Source organism: Mixophyes fleayi, chromosome 6 (assembly GCF_038048845.1).
Source record: "Mixophyes fleayi isolate aMixFle1 chromosome 6, aMixFle1.hap1, whole genome shotgun sequence".
Lineage (NCBI taxonomy): Eukaryota > Metazoa > Chordata > Amphibia > Anura > Limnodynastidae > Mixophyes > Mixophyes fleayi.
In genome coordinates this window covers 209,776,294-209,803,700 of record NC_134407.1, presented here as the reverse complement: position 1 = coordinate 209,803,700, position 27,407 = coordinate 209,776,294, and the positions used below count along the sequence as shown (strand labels likewise).

At 40.8% G+C, this 27,407-nt stretch overlaps 1 protein-coding gene across 1 annotated transcript in view; it reads left to right on the top strand.

Moving 5' to 3' along the window:
- Positions 1-27,407, top strand: part of LOC142160610 (uncharacterized) — a 48,420-nt gene that overhangs the window by 8,492 nt on the left and 12,521 nt on the right. The window contains exons 5-8 of the mRNA XM_075215474.1: positions 3,786-3,883; positions 4,861-4,969; positions 15,446-16,806; positions 27,211-27,252. Of these exons, the coding sequence (XP_075071575.1) occupies positions 3,786-3,883; positions 4,861-4,969; positions 15,446-16,806; positions 27,211-27,252 (1,610 nt within the window). The remainder of the gene's footprint in view (positions 1-3,785; positions 3,884-4,860; positions 4,970-15,445; positions 16,807-27,210; positions 27,253-27,407) is intronic.

Here is a 27,407-nt window from a genome sequence, read left to right as displayed (position 1 = left end):
ATCTGACCAGTCTCCTCCACACACTCTCTGGTGTTTCTCATACATCAGGAGACATCAGCCCCTATTAGACCCCTGTTCTCCTCCTCACATCATGTCACTGTGTGTTACCAGACAAGAGATCTGACCAGTCTCCTCCACACACTCTGGTGTTTCTCATACATCAGGAGACATCACCCCTATTAGACTCCTGTTCTCCTCCTCACATCATGTCACTACGTGTTACCAGACAAGAGATCTGACCAGTCTCCTCCACACACTCTCTGGTGTTTCTCATACATAAGGAGACATCAGCCCCTATTAGACCCCTGTTCTCCTCCTCACATCATGTCACTGTGTGTTACCAGACAAGAGATCTGACCAGTCTCCTCCACACACTCTCTGGTGTATCTCATACATCAGGAGCCATCAGCCCCTATTAGACCCCTGTTCTCCTCCTCACATCATATCACTGTGTGTTACCAGACAAGAGATCTGACCAGTCTCCTCCACACTCTCTGGTGTTTCTCATACATCAGGAGACATCACCCCTATTAGACTCCTGTTCTCCTCCTCACATCATGTCACTGTGTTACCAGACAAGAGATCTGACCAGTCTCCTCCACACACTCTCTGGTGTTTCTCATACATCAGGAGACATCACCCCTATTAGACTCCTGTTCTCCTCCTCACATCATGTCACTGTGTTACCAGACAAGAGATCTGACCAGTCTCCTCCACACACTCTCTGGTGTTTCTCATACATCAGGAGACATCAGCCCCTATTAGACCCCTGTTCTCCTCCTCACATCATATCACTGTGTGTTACCAGACAAGAGATCTGACCAGTCTCCTCCACACTCTCTGGTGTTTCTCATACATCAGGAGACATCACCCCTATTAGACTCCTGTTCTCCTCCTCACATCATGTCACTGTGTTACCAGACAAGAGATCTGACCAGTCTCCTCCACACACTCTCTGGTGTTTCTCATACATCAGGAGACATCACCCCTATTAGACTCCTGTTCTCCTCCTCACATCATGTCACTGTGTGTTACCAGACAAGAGATCTGACCAGTCTCCTCCACACACTCTCTGGTGTTTCTCATACATCAGGAGCCATCAGCCCCTATTAGACTCCTGTTCTCCTCCTCACATCATGTCACTGTGTGTTACCAGACAAGAGATCTGACCAGTCTCCTCCACACACTCTGTGGTGTTTCTCATACATCAGGAGACATCACCCCTATTAGACTCATGTTCTCCTCCTCACATCATGTCACTGTGTTACCAGACAAGAGATCTGACCAGTCTCCTCCCACACACACTCTGGTGTATCTCATACATCAGGAGACATCAGCCCCTATTAGACTCCTGTTCTCCTCCTCACATCATGTCACTGTGTTACCAGACAAGAGATCTGACCAGTCTCCTCCCACACTCTGGTGTTTCTCATACATCAGTAGCCATCAGCCCCTATTAGACTCCTGTTCTCCTCCTCACATCATGTCACTGTGTGTTACCAGACAAGAGATGTGTCCAGTCTCCTCCACACACTCTCTGGTGTTTCTCATACATCAGGAGACATCAGCCCCTATTAGACTCCTGTTCTCCTCCTCACATCATGTCACTGTGTGTTACCAGACAAGAGATCTGACCAGTCTCCTCCACACACTCTCTGGTGTTTCTCATACATCAGGAGACATCAGCCCCTATTAGACCCCTGTTCTCCTCCTCACATCATGTCACTGTGTGTTACCAGACAAGAGATCTGACCAGTCTCCTCCCACACTCTGGTGTTTCTCATACATCAGTAGCCATCAGCCCCTATTAGACTCCTGTTCTCCTCCTCACATCATGTCACTGTGTTACCAGACAAGAGATCTGACCAGTCTCCTCCACACACTCTGGTGTTTCTCATACATCAGGAGACATCAGCCCCTATTAGACTCCTGTTCTCCTCCTCACATCATGTCACTGTGTGTTACCAGACAAGAGATCTGACCAGTCTCCTCCACACACTCTCTGGTGTTTCTCATACATCAGGAGACATCAGCCCCTATTAGACTCCTGTTCTCCTCCTCACATCATGTCACTGTGTGTTACCAGACAAGAGATCTGACCAGTCTCCTCCCACACTCTGGTGTTTCTCATACATCAGTAGCCATCAGCCCCTATTAGACCCCTGTTCTCCTCCTCCTCACATCATGTCACTGTGTGTTACCAGACAAGAGATCTGACCAGTCTCCTCCACACACTCTGGTGTATCTCATACATCAGGAGACATCAGCCCCTATTAGACTCCTGTTCTCCTCCTCACATCATATCACTGTGTGTTACCAGACAAGAGATCTGACCAGTCTCCTCCACACACTCTCTGGTGTTTCTCATACATCAGGAGACATCAGCCCCTATTAGACCCCTGTTCTCCTCCTCACATCATATCACTGTGTTACCAGACAAGAGATCTGACCAGTCTCCTCCACAGACTCTGGTGTTTCTCATACATCAGGAGCCATCAGCCCCTATTAGACTCCTGGGGGTAAATGTATCAAGCTGAGAGTTTTCCAGCGGGTTTGAAAAGTGGAGATGTTGCCTATAGCAACCAATCAGATTCTAGCTATCATTTATTTAGCACATTCTACAAAATGACAGCTAGAATCTGATTGGTTGCTATAGGCAACATCTCCACTTTTCAAACCCGCTGGAAAACTCTCAGCTTGATTCATTTACCCCCTGTTCTCCTCCTCACATCATAGTGTTCACCTCTGCTCTGTTCATTTCCTGCTTCTCTTCCTTATCATTCTCATTTTTTCTCTCTTGTCTTTTTAATCCCTTCCTCAAAATTTTAGGGCCTGATTCATTAAGGATCCTAACTTAAGAAACTTCTTATTTAAGTCTCCTGGACAAAACCATGTTACAATGCAAGGGGTGCAAATTAGATTTCTGTTTTGCACATAAGTTAAATACTGACTGTTTTTTCATGTAGCACACAAATACTTGATAACTTATTTGTACACTGAAATTTAAAGTTGATATGTGTGTGCTACATGAAAAAACAGTCAGTATTTAACTAATGCGCAAAACAGAATACTAATTTGCACCCCTTGCATTGTAACATGGTTTTGTCCAGGAGACTTAAATAAGAAGTCTCTTAAATTAAGATCCTTAATGAATCAGGCCCTTAATCCCTGCTCTCTCCCATTTGGCCTCTGTTCTCTCTACTAATCTCTTCCCTTATTCCACTCTGTCTTCTATTATCTTCCCTGCATCTTCTAACCCTCATTTCTAACATTCTCTTGCACACACATCACTACTGTCTTTATTTCTCACCTTTTGATATAAGTAGAAGCCAGATAAGGGATGCTAATATTAAAGCTCCAGCTGGCTGGTAGGTCCAGGCATACTTTCCTTCCCAGTTTGTTACAATGTTAGCAGAAGTGTGTGAGTGTGTAATGTACCCTATTATCATAATTTAGATCCAGGTTTCAAACTATCCTGCTGTATTGTAATCTTGCGCCGGATCCACATAAATACAGCTCATTGTGTCATTTCTGCTTTTCAATATCTGCCTGTGGATGGAGGAATGAGCCTAAGTAAGACATATAATATAATGTGCCATATGTGATACTGGATTCCACTATCCTTTATATGAACATGTACTTACTAACATTACAAGTGCTCACAAATGGATTGGGCATTTGTCTTCATTGTCTAACTTGCACTGGACTGATTAAAGCTTATTGCTAGTTAATACCTCTGTGCATTGTTCATCAGTAACTCTTACCTGTTTGTGTGTTACCTACAGATGGATCCAGTAACAGAAATACACCAGAGAGATGTTCCAGCCCTCTATATTCACATGATTTTTCAGAGGATGATATCAAACCAGATAAAGAAATTAAGGTATCGGCAGCTCATGAGGAATATATCTCTTCTATAACCTTGCCTTCTTTTCCCCGCATCTCATTAGTTTGCTGAGATGGGACATTATTGACAATAGCATTGAGTTTGGTCCTTTTTAATTTTGTATGAAAATACCAGTGATATGCTCAGTAATTTCTAAAGGAAAAGTTACCCCTTGTCCAAATGAAATAGTTTGTGTATTAAATTGTTGTGACATTCTTTGTTTTAATCAGTGGAAAAAGAAACTTTCAGACTCCCCGAATTATGACTTTATTGTTTTAGTGGAAAAACTAACTTTCCAACCATATTAATAGTTTAAGCAGAACAAAGAAATTCTAAGTTATAGTATGAATTAGATATATTGCTTTGTCTTTTGTTGCCCAAACTGATGTTTTTCCATGATATACCAAATTACTATCTATTTCCAGCTGGTAGCTGATATAACAGTAAGAAAGGCTCCTTCTGCTCAGGAATTAAGACACTGTAGAAGGCTAGAGCTTCATTTAAAGTTTAAATATGTTTAAAGCAAGTATTCCGTTGCCATGGAAACGGCTTTACTCTCCGTTTAATGTGCTGTGCTATTCTGAATAATCAAGTGGTCTGTCACAAATTGATTTATACTCTGATGGAGGTTCACCTACAATACAAGAGCAATACTATAGACACAGTACCTAAAGGCTTACAGAAGTGATCCGGCTGCTCAACCCGAGAGGGGAACAGTCAAATTTAATTTAATTTGGCTACTCAACTTTTCTTTTCCTTTCTTTTAAAAATGTTTTTCCTCAAAAATGGGACAACAGGAAATGGACTGAATATCCCTTTATTGGTTTTTGAGGGTCACCTTCACAATTAAAATCAGTTGTATTATTGCACCATAGTTTCCCTTGCTGCATAATTATTACAATCATTGTTTGTAAAATTAAACTTTAGTCAGGTTAGTTTGGTTTATTCATTGTATTATTTTGTGAAATATTTAGGAAGAAAATTTGAATATTGTGGTAGTTGATATTGGTGCAGAGATTGATAGAGAAGAGGATGCAGATCTGAATATTGAAGAGGTGGTAATTCCTACAGATATCAACACAGGTGAGTAATAATGTCTAAATACAGAATATATTCACATATTTTTCTAGTTGAGTCACTACGACAGTCTCTTATTCTATACCCTCCTGTCACTAGAAAACTCAGGAGCCATCGACCTCTATTAGACCCCTGTTCTCCGCCTCACATCATGTCACTGTGTGTTACCAGACAAGAGATCTGACCAGTCTCCTCCACACTCTGTGGTGTATCTCATACATCAGGAGACATCAGCTCCTATTAGACCCCTGTTCTCCTCCTCACATCATGTCACTGTGTGTTACCAGACAAGAGATCTGACCAGTCTCCTCCACACACTCTCTGGTGTTTCTCATACATCAGGAGACATCAGCCCCTATTAGACTCCTGTTCTCCTCCTCACATCATGTCACTGTGTGTTACCAGACAAGAGATGTGTCCAGTGGAGGTGTAGGAAGTCATCAGTCCCTAGTGGACTCCAGCTGTCCTCCTCTCCTCCTCTGTGTTCTGTGCCTTTGGTATTTTGATATTTCTACTGGGAGCACGTTTGATGCAGAATAATCATCTTCTGGAGCCAAAAATGCTACATTCACCACATCTCCTTATAGGAATTTGACTTTGAATAACCTTGACCACTTTGATTACTCTTTACTATATCTATTTATTTGATATGGCATGACTTGTTTTACATTGGACTTATTTAGAGATATTTAGGTAGCAGTGGTCTAAGGTTGGCTCTACTCCCCAAAAATGTTTTTTCTATGCTTATATTTTAAGAGACATGGGCAAAGTTTGGTTATAGCCACTCACCCAGATAACAACACTATGCCTGAGCCCCCTTCCCCCCAATTGCAGGAATTCCAGAGCATTTCTCATGCTACTATTAGCTGTGTTCCCTTATAGGAAGGTCTTAATTATTGTGAAGAATACATTTCATGACTTATCCGGGCAGCTGTATCAGGTCACAGTCAAGATGAATCTTAACACCTTGGTATCCGCCTATTGTAGGTCTACATCCTATTGTGCTGGGCATTAGCGCCACAGGGCATCAATCTACGTCCTGTACACACGGCGGGTGATTTCATTTCCCCCCTCACTAAACCGGAGCTGTGTTGTCACAGACAGCGTCCAGTTTTAGTATTTGGCTGTTTGCTGTTCAATTCATCCCGCAGAGGGATATGGTTTGTATGAAGTGGAGATTTTACATTGGGGTTGCTGCATAAACCACCAAGTACTGTCTCACTAAGTACTGTCTCCATGAAAGAGGTGACCCGATGTAGATTACCCAGCAAATAAGCCATCACCTGTACTAGTCCTCTAATGCTAGCTAGTATGTCAGATTTCATTAGAGCATGATCACTCACTCATGAGTGATCTTACATAGAAATATCTGCAGCTCTATCCATTTCACTCCCCAACACCAAAACACTATGTCACCCACTTGGATATTAACACTGAATGGGTATTGCCAAAACTGATTTAGAAAAAAAAAAGGACTCAGACTAAAATTTTGTGCCTCCACAGTCATCCCTGTCTTACCTCTCACCAATAAAGACGTTTGTATTCATGTGTGATCACAGTATATTTAATGTTTAAAATAATACAGAGTTTTGTTTTATCTAAATGCATGAACAAGACCATTTCATATTGGTAAATTTCTAGGCTTGCTTTAATTACATAAAAATAATTTATTATGGGGAGTATCCGCTATTTCAGAATTTTTGGGGGTGATATTACAGTTCTTTTCATTGTACATATTTCTGCAGTAGATTAGCATTCAGGGACAATGTAGGAGAGAGAATGACTGGATATTAAACTTGCTTTTGGAGAATGGAGGCATTTCCTGGTGTGGGTTATTTGTTCATTTTCTGTTAGTTAAATCATGATATTCTTCAATCAGATACAGCCCTTATGTGACTAAATATCTTTGCTGGTATCTCCAGTTGCATATCTTATTAGAGCCTGTGTCTCCACTGGTAATCCTTAAATCCACTATAAGCACATACCCCAATAAAGGGTTTTTTATCCTTCATCTACTAAGTCCAGCAGACATAACCTGGGGTCTGTATTAATGGGTATAGACATCAAGGCCGATCAAGACAATTCCACTTGTAGCTAAAATTGAGTTTTATGTGGATAGGACCAAGAATATATCACAAATAAGCTTATGTTTGAGAGCACTTAGAGTATGATGATGAAATTAAACTGCCCTGTAAAGATTTAGTGGAGTAATATATGCTTGATGTACAATTTTAGGTTATGTCTCTGCTGCAGATAATGAAAGAACAATCTGGGCCACTTCAAGCTGGCACTGTAATTGAGTAAAGGATTTGAGAACATTATATTTACTCAGTTCTGTAACTCAATGTATAGACCATTATTCTGCACCAGACAAATGTAATGTATGATCTACCAAGATATTTTGCCGTGGTGGAAGCTGAGCTGGATGTCTGACCATCTACAATGGCTTTTAACTGCCTTCAGGTAGCCAACACCAGTCTATGTAGTCTAGAGAGTAACATAGTTCGTTTTTATAATATTTTTTCCTCCCAAATAGGCTAATAAAGGATTGTACTTCAGTTGATGTGTCAGACAAGCCTGAGAGGTTGGTCTGTTAGACTTGGTAACACATATTCATACGTACATAAAGATGGCCAAACTTCAGGTCCCTGAAGTGCAGTTTATCGTAATTTGACTCTTGCCAATTGCATCCAATGAGATAATGGCATTATTGACTGCAGTTGCAAGATACTAGCAGATGGACCAATGCCATTCATATATTTGTTGAGGTAGATTGCCTTGGGACGAAGTTGGTTTGATCCCACATCAATCTAAATATCTTGGACTATAGAATCCACCCTTCACCAGTGTTCATAAAGCTTTCATTTTACGTCTAGCACAGGTAACAATTGTAGCACATTACTAGTGATATTGGTGCCTCAGTGCGGTTTTGTTGACTGGACAAAATTAGCTGTGTGGTTTTCAATCTAGACTGTGCATTCTCAGTGAAGCGTTTTGTGATCTTTCTTTCTTTTTAGGAAAAGCAGTTTATATATTGCAACGGGAATGATAGGAGATCTACATATGTCATATAAACGTCAACCTACAGGCCTTCTGGACCTGATACTATATGTAGAACAAGATCTATGATAACCTCCTCCTGATCTGTTCTGGTGGGAGAAGGAAAGGTTATATCAGCCAACATATATAGTTAGGGAACAAAGTGGGTCTAACTGTTTATTGGATTGATTGCCAAACTCAGCACTAGGCATTTTCCTGTAATAGTGTATATGTTATCTTTGAATTGTTTCTATTTGTTGTAGCTGCTTATGCTTTAGTGCATAAGGATATGAGTTGATCCTCAGTTTCCCAAGTAAACAGTTTAATACTTTTTCTTGCCATTGTATATGAATGATGTGGACCCTTTGGAATTACCTGTATTTCTGCATAAACTGGTCATAATATGTGATCTGCTCTTCATCTAAGTCACAAAAATAGACAAACACAACCTGCTCAACCTAATAACACATAGATTACAGTACTTTACTGGTACATATTGAATACATATTTATTTTTATTTTATTTTTTTTAAAGTTCATTTATAATTTTTGGTATGTTATACACAAATATATCGCATGAACGTTACAACGAAAGGTAAATAAGGAAATTACACCATTGGAAGGAGCAAATGCATATTGTACCAAGGTGAATGTATGATACCAGCCGAGAGCAGATAAGCAACTTGAATAAGGCATACAATACTATATAGGTGTAGGCAATAGTTAAGGGTGGGAGGGGCAGATGGATGATGAGGCCAAACCTGGAAGCCCTGGTGACCTGCGGCCAGCTAGACCGTTGAATCATTTATTATCCTATCTAATAATGATAAAAATAATAGAACAATAGAATAGAATTTGGTCTACCCAACCCTGTTCATAGGAAGAGAGCTGAAATATTCTGAGCTTGGGCACGCAGTGGGGCTGGGCCATTGAATACATATGTTTAAGATTTAAAGTATAGGTTGGAAAAAGTATGTAAACCCCTAGTTCTTTTGCCTCCGGAGTTTACTAACCTGGAGTCCAATCAACGAGAGAAGATTTTAGGTGTTGGTTAGAGTTGCCCTGTGTTAGGGCTAACAGCTACCAAAATAAACTTTTAGAACAGATGGTAAGAGGTCTTCACCTTTAGCAGGCGCCCCTCCCATAGATCTTTATGTGCTCTCAGGTACTTAAATGTCCTCAGGTCTTAAGCTCTTGCATAGTAAACGTTTACCTATGGCGGCCGTAGCATAGCTGGATTAGGAGGCGGTAGCCAAGACTGCAGTGGGTAGTCAGAAGTAAGCCAGAGTCAGGGGCCCGAAGCAGGCAGAGTAGTCGGGGACAGGCCAAAGGGTCAGGGCTGGCAGACAGCAGGGATTACCAATAACAAAGGCAAAAGTCAGAGAAAACAGAGAGCAAGCAGAGTCTGGAAACAAAGCCAAGGGTCACAATGGAGAATCAGGTTAAGTAGCAAAATCTGCACAGGAACAGAGCAGGTCAGGAAAATGTGCAGCACACAGGACGCTATAAACGGCAGCTATTTAAGAACTCCCTACCTTAGATAGAACTAGTGAACAATCCTAAAACAGGGCTGATCCCAGCACTAATAATCCCCAGGAGGCTGTTAATTAATGTTGTGCACGTGCCCGGCTGTGCTTTCATGCCGAGACTAGACGTTGAGTGAAAGGAGCGTCCCAGATGTTGCCCTGGTTACAGTTGGGACGTGGGGCACCAACAAGCAACGAGCCGCTGCATCTCGCCCTGCCCTATAAAAACCACTCACAAGTTTGGAGTTTGCTATTCACAGGAAGCATTGCCTGATGTGAATCATGCCTTGAACAAATTCTTAATTTTAAGTCAGAAGACTGGAGGTTAAGAATTGTTGACTTGCATAAAGCTGGAAAGGGTTTCAAAAACATCTCTAAAAGCTTTCATGTTTATCTGTCCACAGTAAGACTGCAAAAGCACAGCGCAGAATCCTCAAAGTGGTTAAGAACAATTCTAGAGTGTCAGATAGATTTACATAAATATCTGCAAACATATCTAGTCTGGTATGCGTAAAACACTGAACAGGACTGATGTTCTTGGGAGGACACCATGGAAGATGTTACTTCTGTCCCCAAAAAAAACCCCACAATCAAAACCCTGGCCAAAAATCACTAAAGAGCGTCTGGATATTCCAGAACACTACCGGCAAAATGTTCTGTGGACAGATTAAATAAAAGTTGAATTGTTTTGAAGGAACACACAACACTGTGTGGAGGAAAAGGCACAGCACACCAGCATCAAAATCTCATCCCAAGTGAGAAGTTTGATGGAGGGAGCATCATGGTTTGGGACTGCCTCAGTGAACCTCTTCCTCTCATTGACATACAAATGAATTCAAAAGTTTATCACTGTGCGTTCAATAAAGACATTAAAAGATTTAATTTGTGTGTTACTAGTTTGTCTAGTCTTGTGACTAAAGCTGAGTACACACTACAGTTTTTTCACCCGATTATCGTGCCGTTTACACAATGAACGACTGTTAGGTCTAATATCGCACAAGTGTGTGTATGCTCGCATGATCATGTTTAATCGTACCAAAGCACCTCGTATTGTTTGATTCTATAAACTTACTAAAAATCACTACGAAAGATGGAACGATGTTGGCCAAGTTCTGAAGTGTGTGTGCAAGGCCAGCAGTGTAGGCAGATCTCCATAGAGTTTACAGGGTCATGATCTTTTCAGCAGAGGGTTATGACAGATGAAGAGCACAGATCTGACGGTAAATCTTGTAAGTGTGTACTCCTGAATCAGCATGCTGATCGGGACTTTCAGTTGTTGTTAAAATCGTTAAAGATCTTGCATCGGGAGAAATTTTCTGTAGTGTGTACAGGTGAAGGTCAGATCGTATTTTATGACCAATTTATGCAGAAATCCAGGTTCACAGGGTTCACAAACTTTTTCTTGACCCCATATATGACCAGAAACATAATTTAAGGAATTATTTAGGTGCATCCTAGGTTGAGCCCTTGTCACCCTCATTATGTTGTTGCTGACAAAAGACTTTAATGGTCATTTAAGCATAGTCATGTCAACCAAAAGGGGTTTAATGTTTACCAGTGGAGCCAATTTGACTTCTTTTTTTTTTCTGATGTTATAGTAAGCAATAGGGGAGGAAGATCGGAAATTGCCAGTAAGAGGTATGCAATTTGTGAGTCAGACCTTATAAGAAATATGGAATGAAGACTGGATAGGGCTTATCTGGCTAGTGTTTTAAAGACTACTGTTGTTGTCTTAAGATACCAACAGACCACTACCATTCTATTTTGGTTGTAAGCTCAGGAAGCAAGGTAGGTCTAGAGATTAAGATGCCACCCCTAGGAATATGGAACTTATTTAGACTGGCGCCCATTAACATTACAATCTCCATGGCATATCATGTTACTGGTGAAAATCCAGAGAGTACATACATTGAGGAAGGTGGTGGATTATACACCTTAAGAATGACTATGGTATAGTATTACTATAGACTGCCATAAATTTTCATCTACACTTTTCTTCAGATTCTATGCAATGTATGTCCTGATGGCTAAACCTCCAGTCTATTATTGATATGCCACTAGAGTTGGCAGAATGGTGAGTCAATTGAGCCCATGTTGTTTTTAAGAGTAGACCTCCATGCAGATATTTAGTGTGAGGAAGCTGTGTCATTGTAAAACTCCACTAAGAGACCAAGTCCAATGTCATCCTACTTTTTGTAAGTGCACAAAGTGGAAAAATCCGCAGAGATTTCAATTCTATTACCAGTCCAATGGGTTCCATAACCCCTAATCAGTACTGTACTAGAAGACTCTTGTCGGAAAGGCAATGTCCTACTTTTATTTCCTGTCTGGTTCCCCGCCTTTAGAAGGTATTTTAGGGAAGCTATTAGTGCCTAAAGAACCCACCTGACAACATTCGAAGGACAGTGAAACCCTGTACATAAAATGGTGAACATTACTGATGAGAGGGGATACTGAGTGGTCTTAACCTTTATTTTCAAATAGCCCGGCACCCCGCTTTTCCCATATTGTGTCTCTTACAAGCAAAGTATGAATGGCTGGTAGTGTTTTATACAGAAGAATACCAGTGAGTCTTTTTGTGAGGAATTCCTGCCCCGTACATCCCTAATAATACATTTTACATTGTTAGCCATTGTCACATAAATATACAGTTGTCACAGTGGCACTTCTAGTGTAATGTATTCTACAGAGTAGTGATGAATAGACAACAACCATTCACAAGTACTAAACACATATAATTATATACTATGCCACCCCAATTTTACAAAAATACCCCTCTCCCTCCCTGCCAAACTATAAACATAGGTTTGACTTAAACCCAAATTTATAACCACACGCAACTAGCCTTCTAATCTAAATAGAAAGTAAGTAGTGATTTTCAGCTTTCACCTGCACTACACATGGATAGTATGGACCTTTGTATAGTAAACATCATAGAACTACTAAATAGTTACTAATTATCACATCTTATTATTCACTGAAGACTAAGATTATAGCTGATATGCGTCCATGTCTGCAATTAGGCTTGTAAAAATCTCAACATGTATAGAAGCGTAGGACTCAATAACATTTACAAAGCAATCTAAAAGTCTGTACATATCAGTTGCAGTGTATTATCGGCACCATTCAACTGATTCAAAGTCTTATGGTCACCTGTGACTGGACCCTCAGCTTTTCAGTCATTTTCTTGGCAAAAGAAAGAAATATCTTATCGTCGTCCTTTATTTAGATATACAAGGTTTGTCATAGAATATAGAAAACCCTGATTTTTAAGTAGTCCCTTGACATCAGTAGACATGGCCCCTTTGTTTCTGTACTTTGGCTGAGAAGTCAGGAATGATGCACACAACCTTATTATCAAATTGGATATATTCTTTTTGTCAAGCTAGCCAGAAAACCATGTCCCCCCTCTTTAGAATTAGGGAGGCGAGTCTGTAAAAGACACTTCTGTGCTCCATGAGAAGGAGGCTTGGCACAGTTTATTACGCTAGGGGCGGGTTTCAATATTTTACACTTTTGCAGCCAGTCAATGTCTTTCTCTGAATGGTTGTAGACACTGGCATGTATAGTCTTCCAGCTGAGATACTCTGGCTTTCACAGAAGGGCAACATCCAATTACAGCTTCTCTATCTTTCCCATCAGTGTGGGCTTTCATGCTGTCTTAGTACATAGTCCTTGATCACGTAAAAAATATTCTGATCCAAATGAAATCTAGACCAGCTTGAACTACACCACATGTTACCGTTTATTTTCTAAGCTATATATTTGGGACACGTGCATAAAAATGATGCCATTTTCATAAACTGGGTCAGAGCACCCTCTTGCAAGCTACATTTGCGTGGATGTACCTGTATGCCTAATGCAGGAAAAGGTGGAATGAATGCACTGCAATTTCTAAATCTATTTTTTATATCACCCCCGGTAATCAAACTGTTCTTCAATCAAGTACAACAACAGTCACTTTGTGACATTTCACCTAATTGTTAGAGTAAGTCTAGCTCCTGAAAGAAATTATTCTATACTAAAAACACCTGGAAATCACTCTTTGGTTGGCCGAATGCTAGTTACATAATATGAGTGGGTCCTAGATACAGGACACGTTAATAGCACTGCACAAAAATATAGGATACATCAGGATGTAACCCAATTGAGAACCAGCCAAGCAGGGTGCCAGATAATGCAAAAATGATTGTTCAGACAAGCTACAGGTTAAAAAGACAAAGCAGGAATAAGTAATCATGAACAGCGACAAGTTCAGAAACCAAATTTAGGGTTATATTATAACGCTTTCGTCGGTTATCCAAAGGTGCGCGCCCGCTTGTCTGCCTTTAACGCATCCTGTAGCGAGCTGCACTTATCCTGATGCACCCACATGCCAACGTGCACATCCCAGCTTTCTGGCATGACATGAACCATAATTAGCCGCTTATATAACTTTGGACTGGCCAATGCTTAGACACAAGGTCTAGGTTTTGTTAAGTCTGGCTGCTCAATTTTCATTGAACTGACCGTTGATTTTCTGACCACTGATTGCTTGCTGCCTGACCTTGACAATTGCTAGTTACCTCGTCTACACTTCCATTTACTGATTTAGCACCAGGTAATTGACTCTGGCCTGTTGGACAATGAAGTTGGCAAAACGTAGTCAGTTATCAGTTTGTACCGTACTGGTTATCAACTACAGCTACTTGTACAAGACTTTGGGACAATGAAGCACATTTACCTCTATGTGAAAAGGGACTGCTTGAGGTGACTAGCTTGCCAACTGTTGCACACCAACTGATTTAAAATAACACATAGTGATTAATAATGGTAAAGAGGAATTCAGTGACTAATATACTGCACTTAGATGACCCACAAATCAAGAATTTCATTTGGCTTACACTTTGGGGTTTGTATCTGAATTAGGATGGTTAGGGGCTTGGTGGCATTCTAAGGCAACAACAGCGGCTTACACCTGTTACACCGTAGTCAAACAAGCCCTGTCTTTTCTTTATTACATATTTGTTACAAGGTACTTGTTATTCTCTGTCTCACAAGTTGCTTACCTCTCACTGAGGATTTCAGATTTATTTCTTACTATAATATCAGAAAAAGTTGATCTCCTCTCCGCTGGTGATTAAACCCCTTTTCGTTGATGGTGCTATGCCCCTCTGACCATTGAAGTCTTTAGTCAGCATCTCCTGCTTATGTCACTAGTTTTGAAATTGGCAAGGAAATGGCCTGTTGCCAGTCAGATTGTTCACAGCAGAACAGATAACTTCAGCAGATTAGTTAAAGCTAGTTAGTAGACGGAACAGGCATACAACATATTAATTTACACATATTGTCCCCCATTTAAAAATGAAACTATTTTTCTGAATGCAGTATATTTATTAAAGTTGGAGTATACCACACTTCCTATTAGGTAATGCCAATGTTGTGATGTTCTTATATCTTATCTGGTATTACAGATGGGTGTCTCATTCTTTGATTAAATGTATTGTTTTAACTTATTACTGAGATTAAGGGCAACCCTTTTGAAGGTTAGAGGGCCACCCATGCAACCCCTGTAGTGTAACACTATCACTTGTATAGGCCATCTACCAACCATTATATATGTCGTAGCTAGATGTAAATGTTTAATTAGCCTTCTCTTAAGAACATGCCAGGGTCTCTGATGTTGGAAACATTATTATGTATTTAACATAAAGTAGTCACATTGGAGGTTCATCAAAAGTGTATTTCGCTGGACCCTCTTAACGTCTCAGTAACAATCATTTCTCTGTTGTGAAAATATCTTCAACATGACCCATTGTTTGTCGGAGGTAAAGTTATATAAGGTATTTATTTTTAGGGAATAAGTTCCCTTTTAAAATTTGCACAATTGTATTTTTTCTCAGTTTATTTCACCAGCTTTGTTTCTTTTTGCTCTCCAGAATTCGAAGTAAATGGTCATCAAGCTCCCCAACGAAGGATTCGTAATGCAGATTCATCATCTAATCCTAGGGCATATCAACAAATGTACACCGGATATAAAGAGTATATTTGTTCTGAATGTGGGAAATGTTTAACTGGCAGTGCACAATTTATTGCACATCAAAGAGTCCATAAAGGGGAGAAACCATTTTCATGTTCTGAATGTGGGAAATGTTTTGGTAAGAAATTGCACTTAGTTGGACATCAGAGAATTCACACTGGTGAGAAACCCTTTTCATGTCCAGAATGTGGGAAATGTTTTAGACTCAAATCACAGTTTGTAATGCACCGCAGAATCCACACAGGAGAGAGAGAATTTTCATGTGCTGCATGTGGGAAATGTTTCACTAGTAATGCAAAACTTGTGACACATCAGAAAATTCATACAGGGGAATTTTCATGTTCTGAATGTGGAAAATGTTTTACTAGCAATGGGTGTCTTGTTAGACATCAGAGAATTCACACAGGAGTGAAGCCATTTTCATGTTCTCAGTGTGGGAAATGTTTTACTACAAATTCTCATCTTGTTGCACATCAGAGAATTCACACAGGCTTAAAACCATATTCATGTTCTGAATGTGGAAAATGTTTTACTACTAAAACAAATCTTGTTGCCCATAAGAGAATTCACACAGGAGAGAAACCATTTTCATGTTCTGAATGTGGGAAATGTTTTAGGAGGAAGTTACATCTTGTTGGACATCAGAGAATTCACACGGGAGAAAAACCATTTTCTTGTTCTGATTGTGGGAAATGTTTTATCACTAATGTTCATCTTGTTCAACATCAGAAAATTCACACAGCAGAGAAAACATTTTCCTGTTCTGACTGTGGAGAATGTTTTAGGGTGAAATTACATTTTGTTCAACATCAGAAAGTCCACACAGGAGATAAACCTTTTTCATGTTCTGAATGTGGAAAATGTTTTAGAGTGAAATCACAGTTTCTTCTGCACCACAGAATCCACACAGGTGATAAACCTTTTTCATGTCCTGAATGTGGAAGATGTTTTAGATTGAAATCGCAGTTTGCTTTACACCGTAAAATCCACACAGGTGAGAGAGACTTTGCTTGTGCTGAATGTGGGAAATGTTTTACAACAAATGCAAATCTAATGCAACATCAAAAAATTCACACAGGCGAGTTTTCTTGCTCAGATTGTGGAAAATGTTTTACAACAAATTATTGTCTTGTTAGACATCAAAAAATTCATACAGGAGAGAAACCATTTTCATGTTCTGATTGTGGGAAATGTTTTAGGGAGAAAATACATCTTGCTGGACATCAGCGAATCCACATAGGAGAGAAGGCGGATATGTTATGAAGTTGGAAAAAGGTTTACTAATGTCACACTCCTTTTGTCTTGCATGAGATTCATGAGATTCACACAGGACACAAACTATTTTCATGTCTGTTGGAAATGCTTTAAAACTAAGCTATATAAAGGAGGCTTCCATTGGCTTCGGTACCAAACACTTGGGAGTGGTTATCTCTGGGCTTGGCTCCTGTTGCCCTGGTCTCTCTGTGTCATGTTAGTTGAAGATGTAAATATAGTAATTCCATCCCTTGTTTCATTCCATTTCCCCATTATTTTATGAGAAAGGGAAGAACATGTATTCAGAAGTGACATGTACCATGGGAGCATCAGTATTAAGACACCCCCACAGTATTTGTTGACATTTTGAGTGCAGTCAGCACAGCAACTGATATGATGCAGTTCCAATAGGTGTAAGCCTGAACTTACCACTGTAGCTTGTTGACAAGAAGTCAGGAAACAGCATCCTGAGAATAGTCCTTCAAGTCACCCGCCATAGTGTGCAGTCCCTACAGGGATGACAAGTAAAGGCTGTCTCTCATGAACAGTATCTCTAAATTGTGGAATCTATCCTTACATCATCGAAGGACCGCCAAGTATAAAAATTCTGTTTACCATGGTGTCTCAAAAGGGTATCCTTTACTGTGACTGTGGGTATCTCATTGCTACTATTGTTTGAATCAAACCACTCAACATTGCGCACTCTGTTGTGTTTATAAAGATGTGGACATTGATTTAGACTGTTATGTCCTGGCTGGGATAAAGCAAACTTACAGGTTTTGCTAAATAAATTAATTCAACAAAATGGAATGTTGGTGTGGACAATCCTTTTTTTGCTCTTTGTGTTCTTATTTTGTGTTGTTACTTTATATTATGCCACACGTTACGCAATACAAAATTGAAGTAAGAAGTGCAAAAGCTAAAAAAAAATAATTAAATAAATTTTGGACCGTTCAAAGAGTTTGCAGTCTCAATAGGTAATAATAGATGAGAAATGGAATAAGGCCTGAAGTTTGGTACACAAGTGTTCTTGGTTTAAGTTAGTCCCGGTTAGAAGTGCCACAAGCATAAGCAGAGATTGTAGTCTACTTTGTAGATTGTAGAGACTGTAGCTACTCATTTAAGAGGTAAGGATTCAACTGAATTAGAAGAGGCGTGGTTTCAAATGTCATAGTAGCGGTATAGTGTTCCAGAGGCTAGGGAGAAGCCCTTATAACATGAGTTGACCGTGGTAGAGAATGGTGTAGAAAGGAGACGACTTTAATAGAAATGAAGAATCCGACCAGCAATGCCCATGACAGGATCTGTGACCAAAGCACATACTGGTAGTGGACAATAGGAATGGATCTGCCAATATAAAGTCAATTAGTAGGGTGTTGGGTCACCAGATGCGGTCTGTATGCACCATAGCATTGAGCCTACAAATGTGTGGAATTGTGCAGAAGGGATGCAGACATTCTTCTGGAATTATGCAGACAGGATGTAGCCACAATCTTCTTTAAGAAAGTCATTCTTCTGACACCTGGATCATGGTTGTGGAAAACACTGTCTCAGGCATCCTTACAGAATATCCTGTACATGCTCAGTTGGATTCAGATCTGTTGACTGACATACAGATAACATCCATATTATGCTCCTCAAACCATTGGGCGACTCGCATGCTCTGTGGATGGGGGTGTTGTCACCTGGAAAAACACCACTCTCAACGTTAAATAGTGATTGACAACCCAGGAAAATGTGCCCCACAACATTACGAAATCACCAGAACTATTCATAATTCGTGCGAGCATATTATCTTCCACTGCTTGGTGATTCATTGCCTGTGCTTACCACTGAACCTGCAAACATGTATCGCCAGGTGTTATGAGTGGTTTATGCACTTCAATTCAACTATGATATCCTGCTCTGTGGAGTTCTTGTCAGACTTTTTGATTAAACTGACTGTTTGCACCACAGGTTGAAGGTTGACATTTGTTGTTGAATGGTTGTCCGCCTATTTTGCCTTGCATTTACAATTAATGCATGGATACCACCGGTCTGGAATATGCACTTCCAACCACTGTTCCCCTTGGCTGATGTTTTTCCTTTGGAGCTCCAAACGAACATGACCTTAGATACTGTTGCTCACAAAGTGTTACCATGTTGAGCTGTCTTGGTTCCCGAAGCTCCTTACAAATGTGCCCAAATAATAACTTGTCTTTTTAGTCATGTTGGTCATAATTAAAGGCAGCAAGGGCAGTTCAATATATATTTATTTTTAGCAATATTATTTATTGTGTGGTCAACAAAGTGCAAAACAGTTATCAAACTAATCAGTCAGTGAAACAGCAAAAATACATTTGAGATATACAGCACATCTTGTCGACCAAATTTTTATATTAGAGTAGTTATCGGTGTGTGTGGGGGAGGGGTTACAGGGTCTGGACCAGTAGCGGAGAGGGGACATATTGAGGAACTAGCACTGGTATATGGGGAGAATGTCATCCAAGAGGACTCTATAGAAAACAGCTAACAATGTATGTGGATATGGCAAAACTCCTGCAAAGGGTGGTCTCACACTAAAGAGAGTGGCCAAAGGTTTCCATATTTTTACAGCAAGAATTGGATGAGCTATTGATGATACTGCTCATGTATCTATCATCTATTTTATACGTGCACCAGAGCCTGTTAAGTGCTGCTTGGCAAGTGGGAGCCAAAGGGGACTTCCAGTGGTTGTCTAGTATTTCTATATATGACATTGACCATGTTGTGGTGTTATTCGCTAAAGTAACACAAGAGCTACTCCATTGTGGAAGTCCTTATCTCAATATGGATGGTGTCCATCATTTAACCAGGTGTTTTGTTTTGTTTTCTTGCTTTTTTTTTTTTTATATTTGTTCTCTAACTGTAGAACCCCATGTGTAAGAGAATTAACAAGTGGGAGGATAAAGTAATTTGCTGAGTGTGAGAAATTGTGTTTACAGTAATTGGTTGGTATTATTATTAATATTAATTTTGATTTATAGGGCGCAACAAAGTGTGTGTAGCACCATCCAGGAACAAACAATAGGACAATACAAGGTAAAACAGCACGGTACAATAAACACTATAACTCAGGAAGCCCAAAGCGCAGCTAAAGAGAAAGGGTGAGGGATATTCAGCACAAGCTGCAAACCTGTGTCCAAAAGGTGGTCGTGGCTGAAAGGTTAATAGCCACTGAAAGGTGCAGAAAAAAGCGAGGAGTCAAAGGGCAGAAGGCCCAAGCAGCAGGTGGGTTGGGTAGCTGGAGAGCAAAGTTAAAACTAGTGGTAACAGTAAGAGAGAGGACCCTGCTCAAAAGAGTTTACACTCTAAAGGGAGAGGCAGACATACTGAAGAGACAAGGGTGATATGGGGAGTCACACGGAAGGGGGAAGATGAGAGGTAGCCAACAAGGTGGGTAGTTAAGCAGATGACTGCAAGACTTTTAAGAACAGGTGGGGTTTTAATGCCTGTTTGAAACTGCACAGATTGGGGATGTTCTGATGGAGCGAGGAAGATCGTTCCAATGGAGGGGGGCAGCACAGGAGAAGTCTTGAATGCGTGTGTGAGAAGCGGTAATCAAAGAGAGATGTAGAGATAGCAATAAATGTAGCTCATATTACAGATTTCAAATAGTTTTTCCCCTCTGGTTAATATTATTTTTTGTCATTCCTTATGGTTATCTACTTCCGGGGGTAATTGTATTTAAGCAGGGATTTGTCAAATCATAGTTTTTTGGCACTATTGACAGCCATATTTAAAACAGCAATTTTATTAAAGTCAAAACTCACCAGATATAGTGACAGGCCATTGAGACTAAAGCTCAGAGTGACAGGACAAAGTGCAGTAAAGTGACAGGCTACTAAGAGTAAAGCTAGCCCTAGATGTACAGGTCTGAACATCCAGACTTTTTTGTTTGTTTTTTTTAAATCGAATTACTTGCATATTGTTTGTGGGTAACAGAAGACCAGTAACAATCAAATACAACCTACAAAAATCGTTATGAAATGATAAGACCAGTAAAGTTTAAAATTGTTAATTTTACAAATAATCTACTACTAACAAGATAGAGTAAACCGCTGCACTAAGGGGTATGGAAATGCAGGGTTTGCTAAGGCAGTAATAACTGGTGTGTGTGCAATATAGGCAGCATAAGTGTGAGTAAAATATTTATTGCACACAGTTGTTCAGAACAGTACTAATACAAACAGTAGCTATACTGGTGCAGTTTAAGACAATCTGTGAGATATAATTTCTGCATTCTCCTCCCCTGATTTGGCAGTACCTAATTTTCACCAAACCCTAGAAACGGCCCTTGATCAAAAAGCTCCAGCGAATATTCATATTACACGTCAACTTCGATGTCAGCTGTGGCACACTAACGCAAAATCTTCAGTTTCCTGTAAAGCAGAACGTCACTGGCGTAAATCTCGTTCCTCTAATGATTTCTTCACATATACTATTTACCACTCCTATCGAAATGCTCTGGACACTGCAAAACAAACATACTACCAATCTCTCATCTATGCTCAGGCTTCTAACCACAAACGCTTGTTTAACACATTTACATCTCTTGTCAATCCTCCCACCCCAAAACCTCCAGCTACTATCAGTGCTACAATCTGTAATCTCTCTCTCTCTACTGGTATCTTCCCGTCATTATACAAGCATGCAGTGATTACTCCTATTCTGAAAAACTAAATTCTGACCCAAACTCTCAAATTACCGCCCCATTTCTCAGCTCCCATGCCCCTACACGCTTCTAGAAAGACTTGCCTACACTCGCCTCACACGCTTCCTTTCCGCAAACAACCTATTGTATCTTCTTCAGTCAGGCTCTCTACAACTCAAGCTCAATCTTTCAAAAACAGAGTTAATAATATTCCCACCCTCCAACAGAGTTACCTACCTGACATGTCTATTTCTGTTGACAACATGACCATAAATCCCACCCCGCAAGTTTGCTGCCTAGGTGTAATCCTTGACTAGGAACTATCTTTTGTTCCTCACATTGACTCTATATTTAAATCATGCTGTATACATCTAAAACACATTTCCAGAATACGCATATATCTCACACAAGACACTGCTATAACTCTAATTCATGCATTCACCCGCATTGACTATTGCAATTCCCTCCTTACTGGTCTTCCCCACTCTCAGTCTCTACATTGGTTGAGTGTTTTTTTTTACCTAATCCAAAATAAAATACTTCTGCTAACCTACAAAGCCATCAACAAAACTGCACCAACATACATCTCATCACTTGTCTCAAAATATCTCCCAACTCGACACCTCCGTTCTGCACAAGATCAGCATCTCTCATCCACTCTTATCACATCCTCCCATTCTCGGTTACAGGACTTTTTTTGAGCTGCACCCACTCTATGGAATTCCATCCCTCACACAATAAGACTTTCTTCTGGTCTACAAGCTATCTCTGAAAACCCATCTCTTCAGGTAAGCTTATAATATTCCTCAACCACCATCTTAACCTCACTAGGGGCCTGATTCATTAACTTAAGAAACTTCTTATTTCAGTATCCTGGACAAAACCATGTTACAATGCAAGGGGTGCAAATTAGTATTCTGTTTTGCACATAAGTTAAATACTGACTGTTTTTTCATGTAGCATACAAATACTTGATAGCTTATTTGTACACTGAAATTTAAAGTTGATATTTGTGTGCTACATGAAAAAAACAGATAAGGCCATGGTCGGGAATTGAGCTCATGACCCCAGTGCCATGAGGCAGAAGTGCTAACCACTGAGCCACCGTGCTGCCCGACAATTATGACATGTATTACTTTACTGTGACTAATGTAAGCTCTCACAGGCAGGGTCCTCTCTACCCTTTGTCTCTTGGCTGTCAGTCCTGTCTGTATGTCCCTGTTGCATTGTACGCTGTTTGTGTTATGCTGTATTGTGCTGTTTATTGTGTTAACTACGTGTATGGCTGTATTTGATTTTTGCTAATTGTATTTATGTATTAGTATATGTATGTATTTGTTTTGTATTGATGCACCGTTGCTGGACAGTGCTGCGGAATCTGTGGTACCATTTATATAAACGATGATGATCATGTGATTAATTCCAATTAACTGTCATAATTTGTAATTATTTGGTACACTGCAACATTTAAGTATGTTGTAACACCACGTATTCATTCATAATATATGACTGCTGTGGTCTGAACTGTGGAAGTTGGTGTACTTAATAAGTTAAATATTTTGTGCATTTATAATGGGAGATTTGGCACTAAATCAAATGGCATCTCTGACTGGTATATAATCTTATTGGTACTGTTTGATAGCATGTAAACATATTGGCAACTTTAACTGGTATATAATTTGTGGGTCCTATGTTGACTGGTGCATCTACATGAGGATCCATCTGTGTGATGAAAGAAATGTACTGGGCATTGTTAAATAAGGATTAAGCTGGGCCAAGGACCAACGGAATCTGTGGCGCCTTATAAATAAATAATAACAATGATAATAATAATGGTTCTTAAATGCTCATGTGGTTAATTAATAACTGTATTAATGATGCTGTCCAGATTCAAAATCTGAAATTGTTGTACTTGTGCAGGTGAGAGCAGAGTGCCGGAGTCACGATTTAATGCAAAAAAAAATCACAGCTAAGGAGCCCAGAATTTGGTGACATACACAATATTTATTGCAGATACGTTTCCAGAAAATGCAGTAAGGTACAAACCAGATGGTGTAGATATAGCACAGGGATTGCAAGGAGTTGCAGGTAACGGGAACATGGCTGATGCGGGTGAACAGGTACCATCCCATCTGAGGCAGGAGAGTTATGTAAGACCTGTCTTGCTGAAGCCACACCATCTTGAGAACTAAGCAGGGCATAAAAGAACAGCATCACCCCACCAACAGTTCTGAATAGGGGTTACAGCTCCTGCTGGGCTGTCAAAAGCTGGGTGACATTGGATTGGGTCCCTACTAAGATGGTATCGGGGAAGTCAGGCTGACACATAACGCTGCTCTTGGGAAAATCAGTCAGCTGGAAAGAAAAAGAGCTACTCTTACCCATAGCCGGATTAAGGGGGGGGCACAGGGGGCATGTGCCCCGGGCCCCCCTCTCTCCGAGGGCCCCCCGCCGTCGCACGCATAACCTCTGATGATTTTTTTTTTCTTCCTCTTTTTTTATTTTTTTTAATGGCGGCGTCGGCGGCGGGTGGGGAGGGGGGGGGGTTGCGGGCGGCCAGGTTCAGGGCTCCCTTCGTTGGTGGGGGGAGCAGGGAAGCAAAAAAAAGAAAAAAAAAAAAAAGATATACTCACCTGATCGCTGCGCCGGCGTCCCTCCTCCTCCCTCCTCTCTGCACTGTTAACACTGAATGACAGGCGTGACGTCATCAAGTCAAGCCTACCATTCTGTGAGGAGCAGCGCGGAGAGGACCAAGAAGACAGAAGAGAAGAAAGAAGCTAAAAGAAAGGTAAGTAAAAAAAAGAAAAGGGAATAACGCAGAAAGGCACAATATGGAGGAAAAAGGGGTAGAAGAGAGGCACACTACTGAGGATAAAAGGGGGAGAAGAGAGGCACAGTAAGGAAAAAGGGGTAGAAGAGAGGCACACTATGGAGGAAAAAGGGGTAGAAGAGAGGCACACTATGGAGGAAAAAGGGGTAGAAGAAAGGCACACTACTGAGGAAAAAGGGGGAGAAGAGAGGCACAGTAAGGAAAAAGGGGGAGAAGAGAGGCACACTATGGAGGAAAAAGGGGTAGAAGAAAGGCACACTATGGAGGAAAAAGGGGGAGAAGAAAGGCACACAATGGAGGAAAAAGGGGGAGAAGAGAGGCACAGTAAGGAAAAAGGGGGAGAAGAGAGGCACACTATGGAGGAAAAAGAGGGAGAAGAAAAGCACACCATGTAGGAAAAAGGGGGAGAAGAGAGGCACAGTAAGGAAAAAGGGGGAGAAGAGAGGCACAGTAAGGAAAAAGGGGGAGAAGATGCACAGTAAGGAAAAAAGGGGGAGAAGAGGCACAGTAAGGAAAAAAGGGGGAGAAGAGAGGCACAGTAAGAAAAAAGGGGGAGAAGGGAGGCACAGTAAGGAAAAAGGGTGAGAGGCACAGCATGAGAAAAAAGGGGAGAGAAAGGCACAGTATAAGAAAAAAGGGTGAGAGACACAGCATGAGGAAAAGGGGGGGGGGAGAGGCACAATAGTGGGGACAATTAATTAATTTAAGATGGGGTGGCTTGGGCGCTACTGAATGTGGTGGTGAGTTTGGGGAGAATGAGGTCCCTTTATTAAATGTGCCTATGAATTATTTAATGGCAGTGACGGTTGCGGGAAATAGGTATATTTCTGAAATGTAAATACTATTAATTTATTGCTGGGGCTGTTTGTAGGGAGGGAAATAGGTTTATTTATTAAATGTGAATGCTATTATTTTAATGTTGGGGCTGGAGGAAGGCCTAATTATTAATCATGGGTGGTACTGATTTAACGCCGGGGTGGCTGTCATTTTCTAAATGTACCCATTTTTTTTTCCAAATAGGGCCCCTAACATTCCAGGATCTAGATAAGCCACTAAAGAAACCTGCAGCACAGGTGGTGAAAGTGAGAAGAACAGGTAGGAGAGAGCAGCAACGTCTGTGAAATGTTGTGATTCTAGTGGGACAATCCCAATTTTTGGTGACCGTTCAATGGTGTACACAACAATGCAGGTTTTTTTTGTCTGTAGGAGGGTGGCCTGGCCATGCCCAATGATGCATTATCAATGGTATTTTAATTTGCGGTATCATTGCTAGTTTTAATGTGCATTATAAATTTTATTTTTAAAGTGCGGTATCATTGCTAGTTTTAATGTGCATTATAAATTTTATTTTAAAAGTGCGGTATCATTGCTAGTTTTAGCGTGCGGTATCATTGCTAGTTTTAGTGTACGTTATCAATGGTATTTTTAATGTGTGATATCATTGCTAGTTTTAATGTGTGGTGTCAATACCCATTTTAATGTGGTGTTTTGGTGATTGTTTTAATGTACAGTATTTTAGTTTGTGGAAGCAATGATTTTTCTTATGCAGACAACCTAAGCGAGCCCTCTGGGAGAGCTGTAAGTGTCATACTGTGGGCAGGGCCGGATTAACCCGAGGTCTAACTGGGCTATAGCCCAGGGGCCTCGGGCATCCAGGGGGCCCTTCAAACTCCTCAGCAGCATTATTGATCGGTCGGGGGCGGGGGCGCCCCCGGCCCGATCGATGCTGCTGAGTACTGTCAGTGCAGTCCTCCGTCCCGGCGCGCTGTAAGCTCCTTACTGAGGAGATCTCGCGAGAGTTCATGAACTCTCGCGAGATCTCCTCAGTAAGGAGCTTACAGCGCGCCGGGACGGAGGACTGCACTGACAGGTAAGTGCTTGGGGGGGTCCTCGCGGGGGGTGGGGGGCGGCGGACGGCTCACATTGGGGGCCTCGCGGGGAATGGAGGGCCCCTTAGCCCAGGGGCCTCCATTCCCTTAATCCGGCCCTGACTGTGGGCTGTAGGTGATGTAATGCAGGATGTGTCCCTATGCCCTCAATTTTAGATTTTAGGGGCCCCCCTGTCTTAAGTGCCCCGGGCCCCCCGAAGCCTTAATCCAGCTCTGCTCTTACCCCCAGTATATTCACAGCACCCAGTTTTAGATCAAAGGAACCAGCTACTAATAGCTGAAGGAGACTTCCAGTGCTCAAAAAAGTCTGCGTATTATGTTTTTATTTTGAACATGTAATGTGGTGAAGTTTGGTGTTTTTCACAATAAAATGTTATGTTTATACAGATTACTTGCCTAGGTTTAAATTCATATCCACCATGAAGAGTACTCTTCCATAGTCACTGGGCACCCTTTTCACCAGAAGATATTGGGATAGACCCTAATTTAATGGGTACTGGGACACTCTGCCAGGTTGGAGTATAATCATATTTTAATCTTAACTGTCTGGTATACAATCCAATGGGTTACTCTGCTGGCTAGTTTATACAATGATAGGGTTACACTGCTGGCTGGTATATAATTATATGGGCACACTGCTGTCTGATATATCTAATCAAGTGTCACTTCAGCTGACCGGTGTCATATAATCATGTATGCACTTTTATAACTTTAATTGAAATAAGATATTAGTGCAAACTGGGAACCGTCTGCTTCCCATGGAACCCCAATCGACTGTAGCCAATATATGCTTAAAGAGCGCTGGCAGAATCACTGTAGCCTGGAATGAACTGTCGAACACAGAATCTGAATGTCCGATGGAACACAGAACCAGGAACACTGGTGGAACGCACGGCTCGGAAGTTTGTTGGAACGCACATCCCGGAAGTTTGTTAGAACGCACATCCTCCAAAGACGTGGAACGCACATCCTCCAAAGACGTGGAACGCACATCTCGGAAGTAAGTAACTGGAAAAAAGACTCTTTCCGGAAACAAGGAGAACGAGAAGAATCTTCTCTCTGTAAGTGTAGACATAATTTCTAAAATTTACATCAAATCGAGTTCTTATTATTTTATTCTCCTGGTTCCTATTACACTCATATAATAATTATTACCTACATGCCAATCTGACTCCTCTTCACAGTGAGATATTACTCTTCTTCTGCTTTTCACACT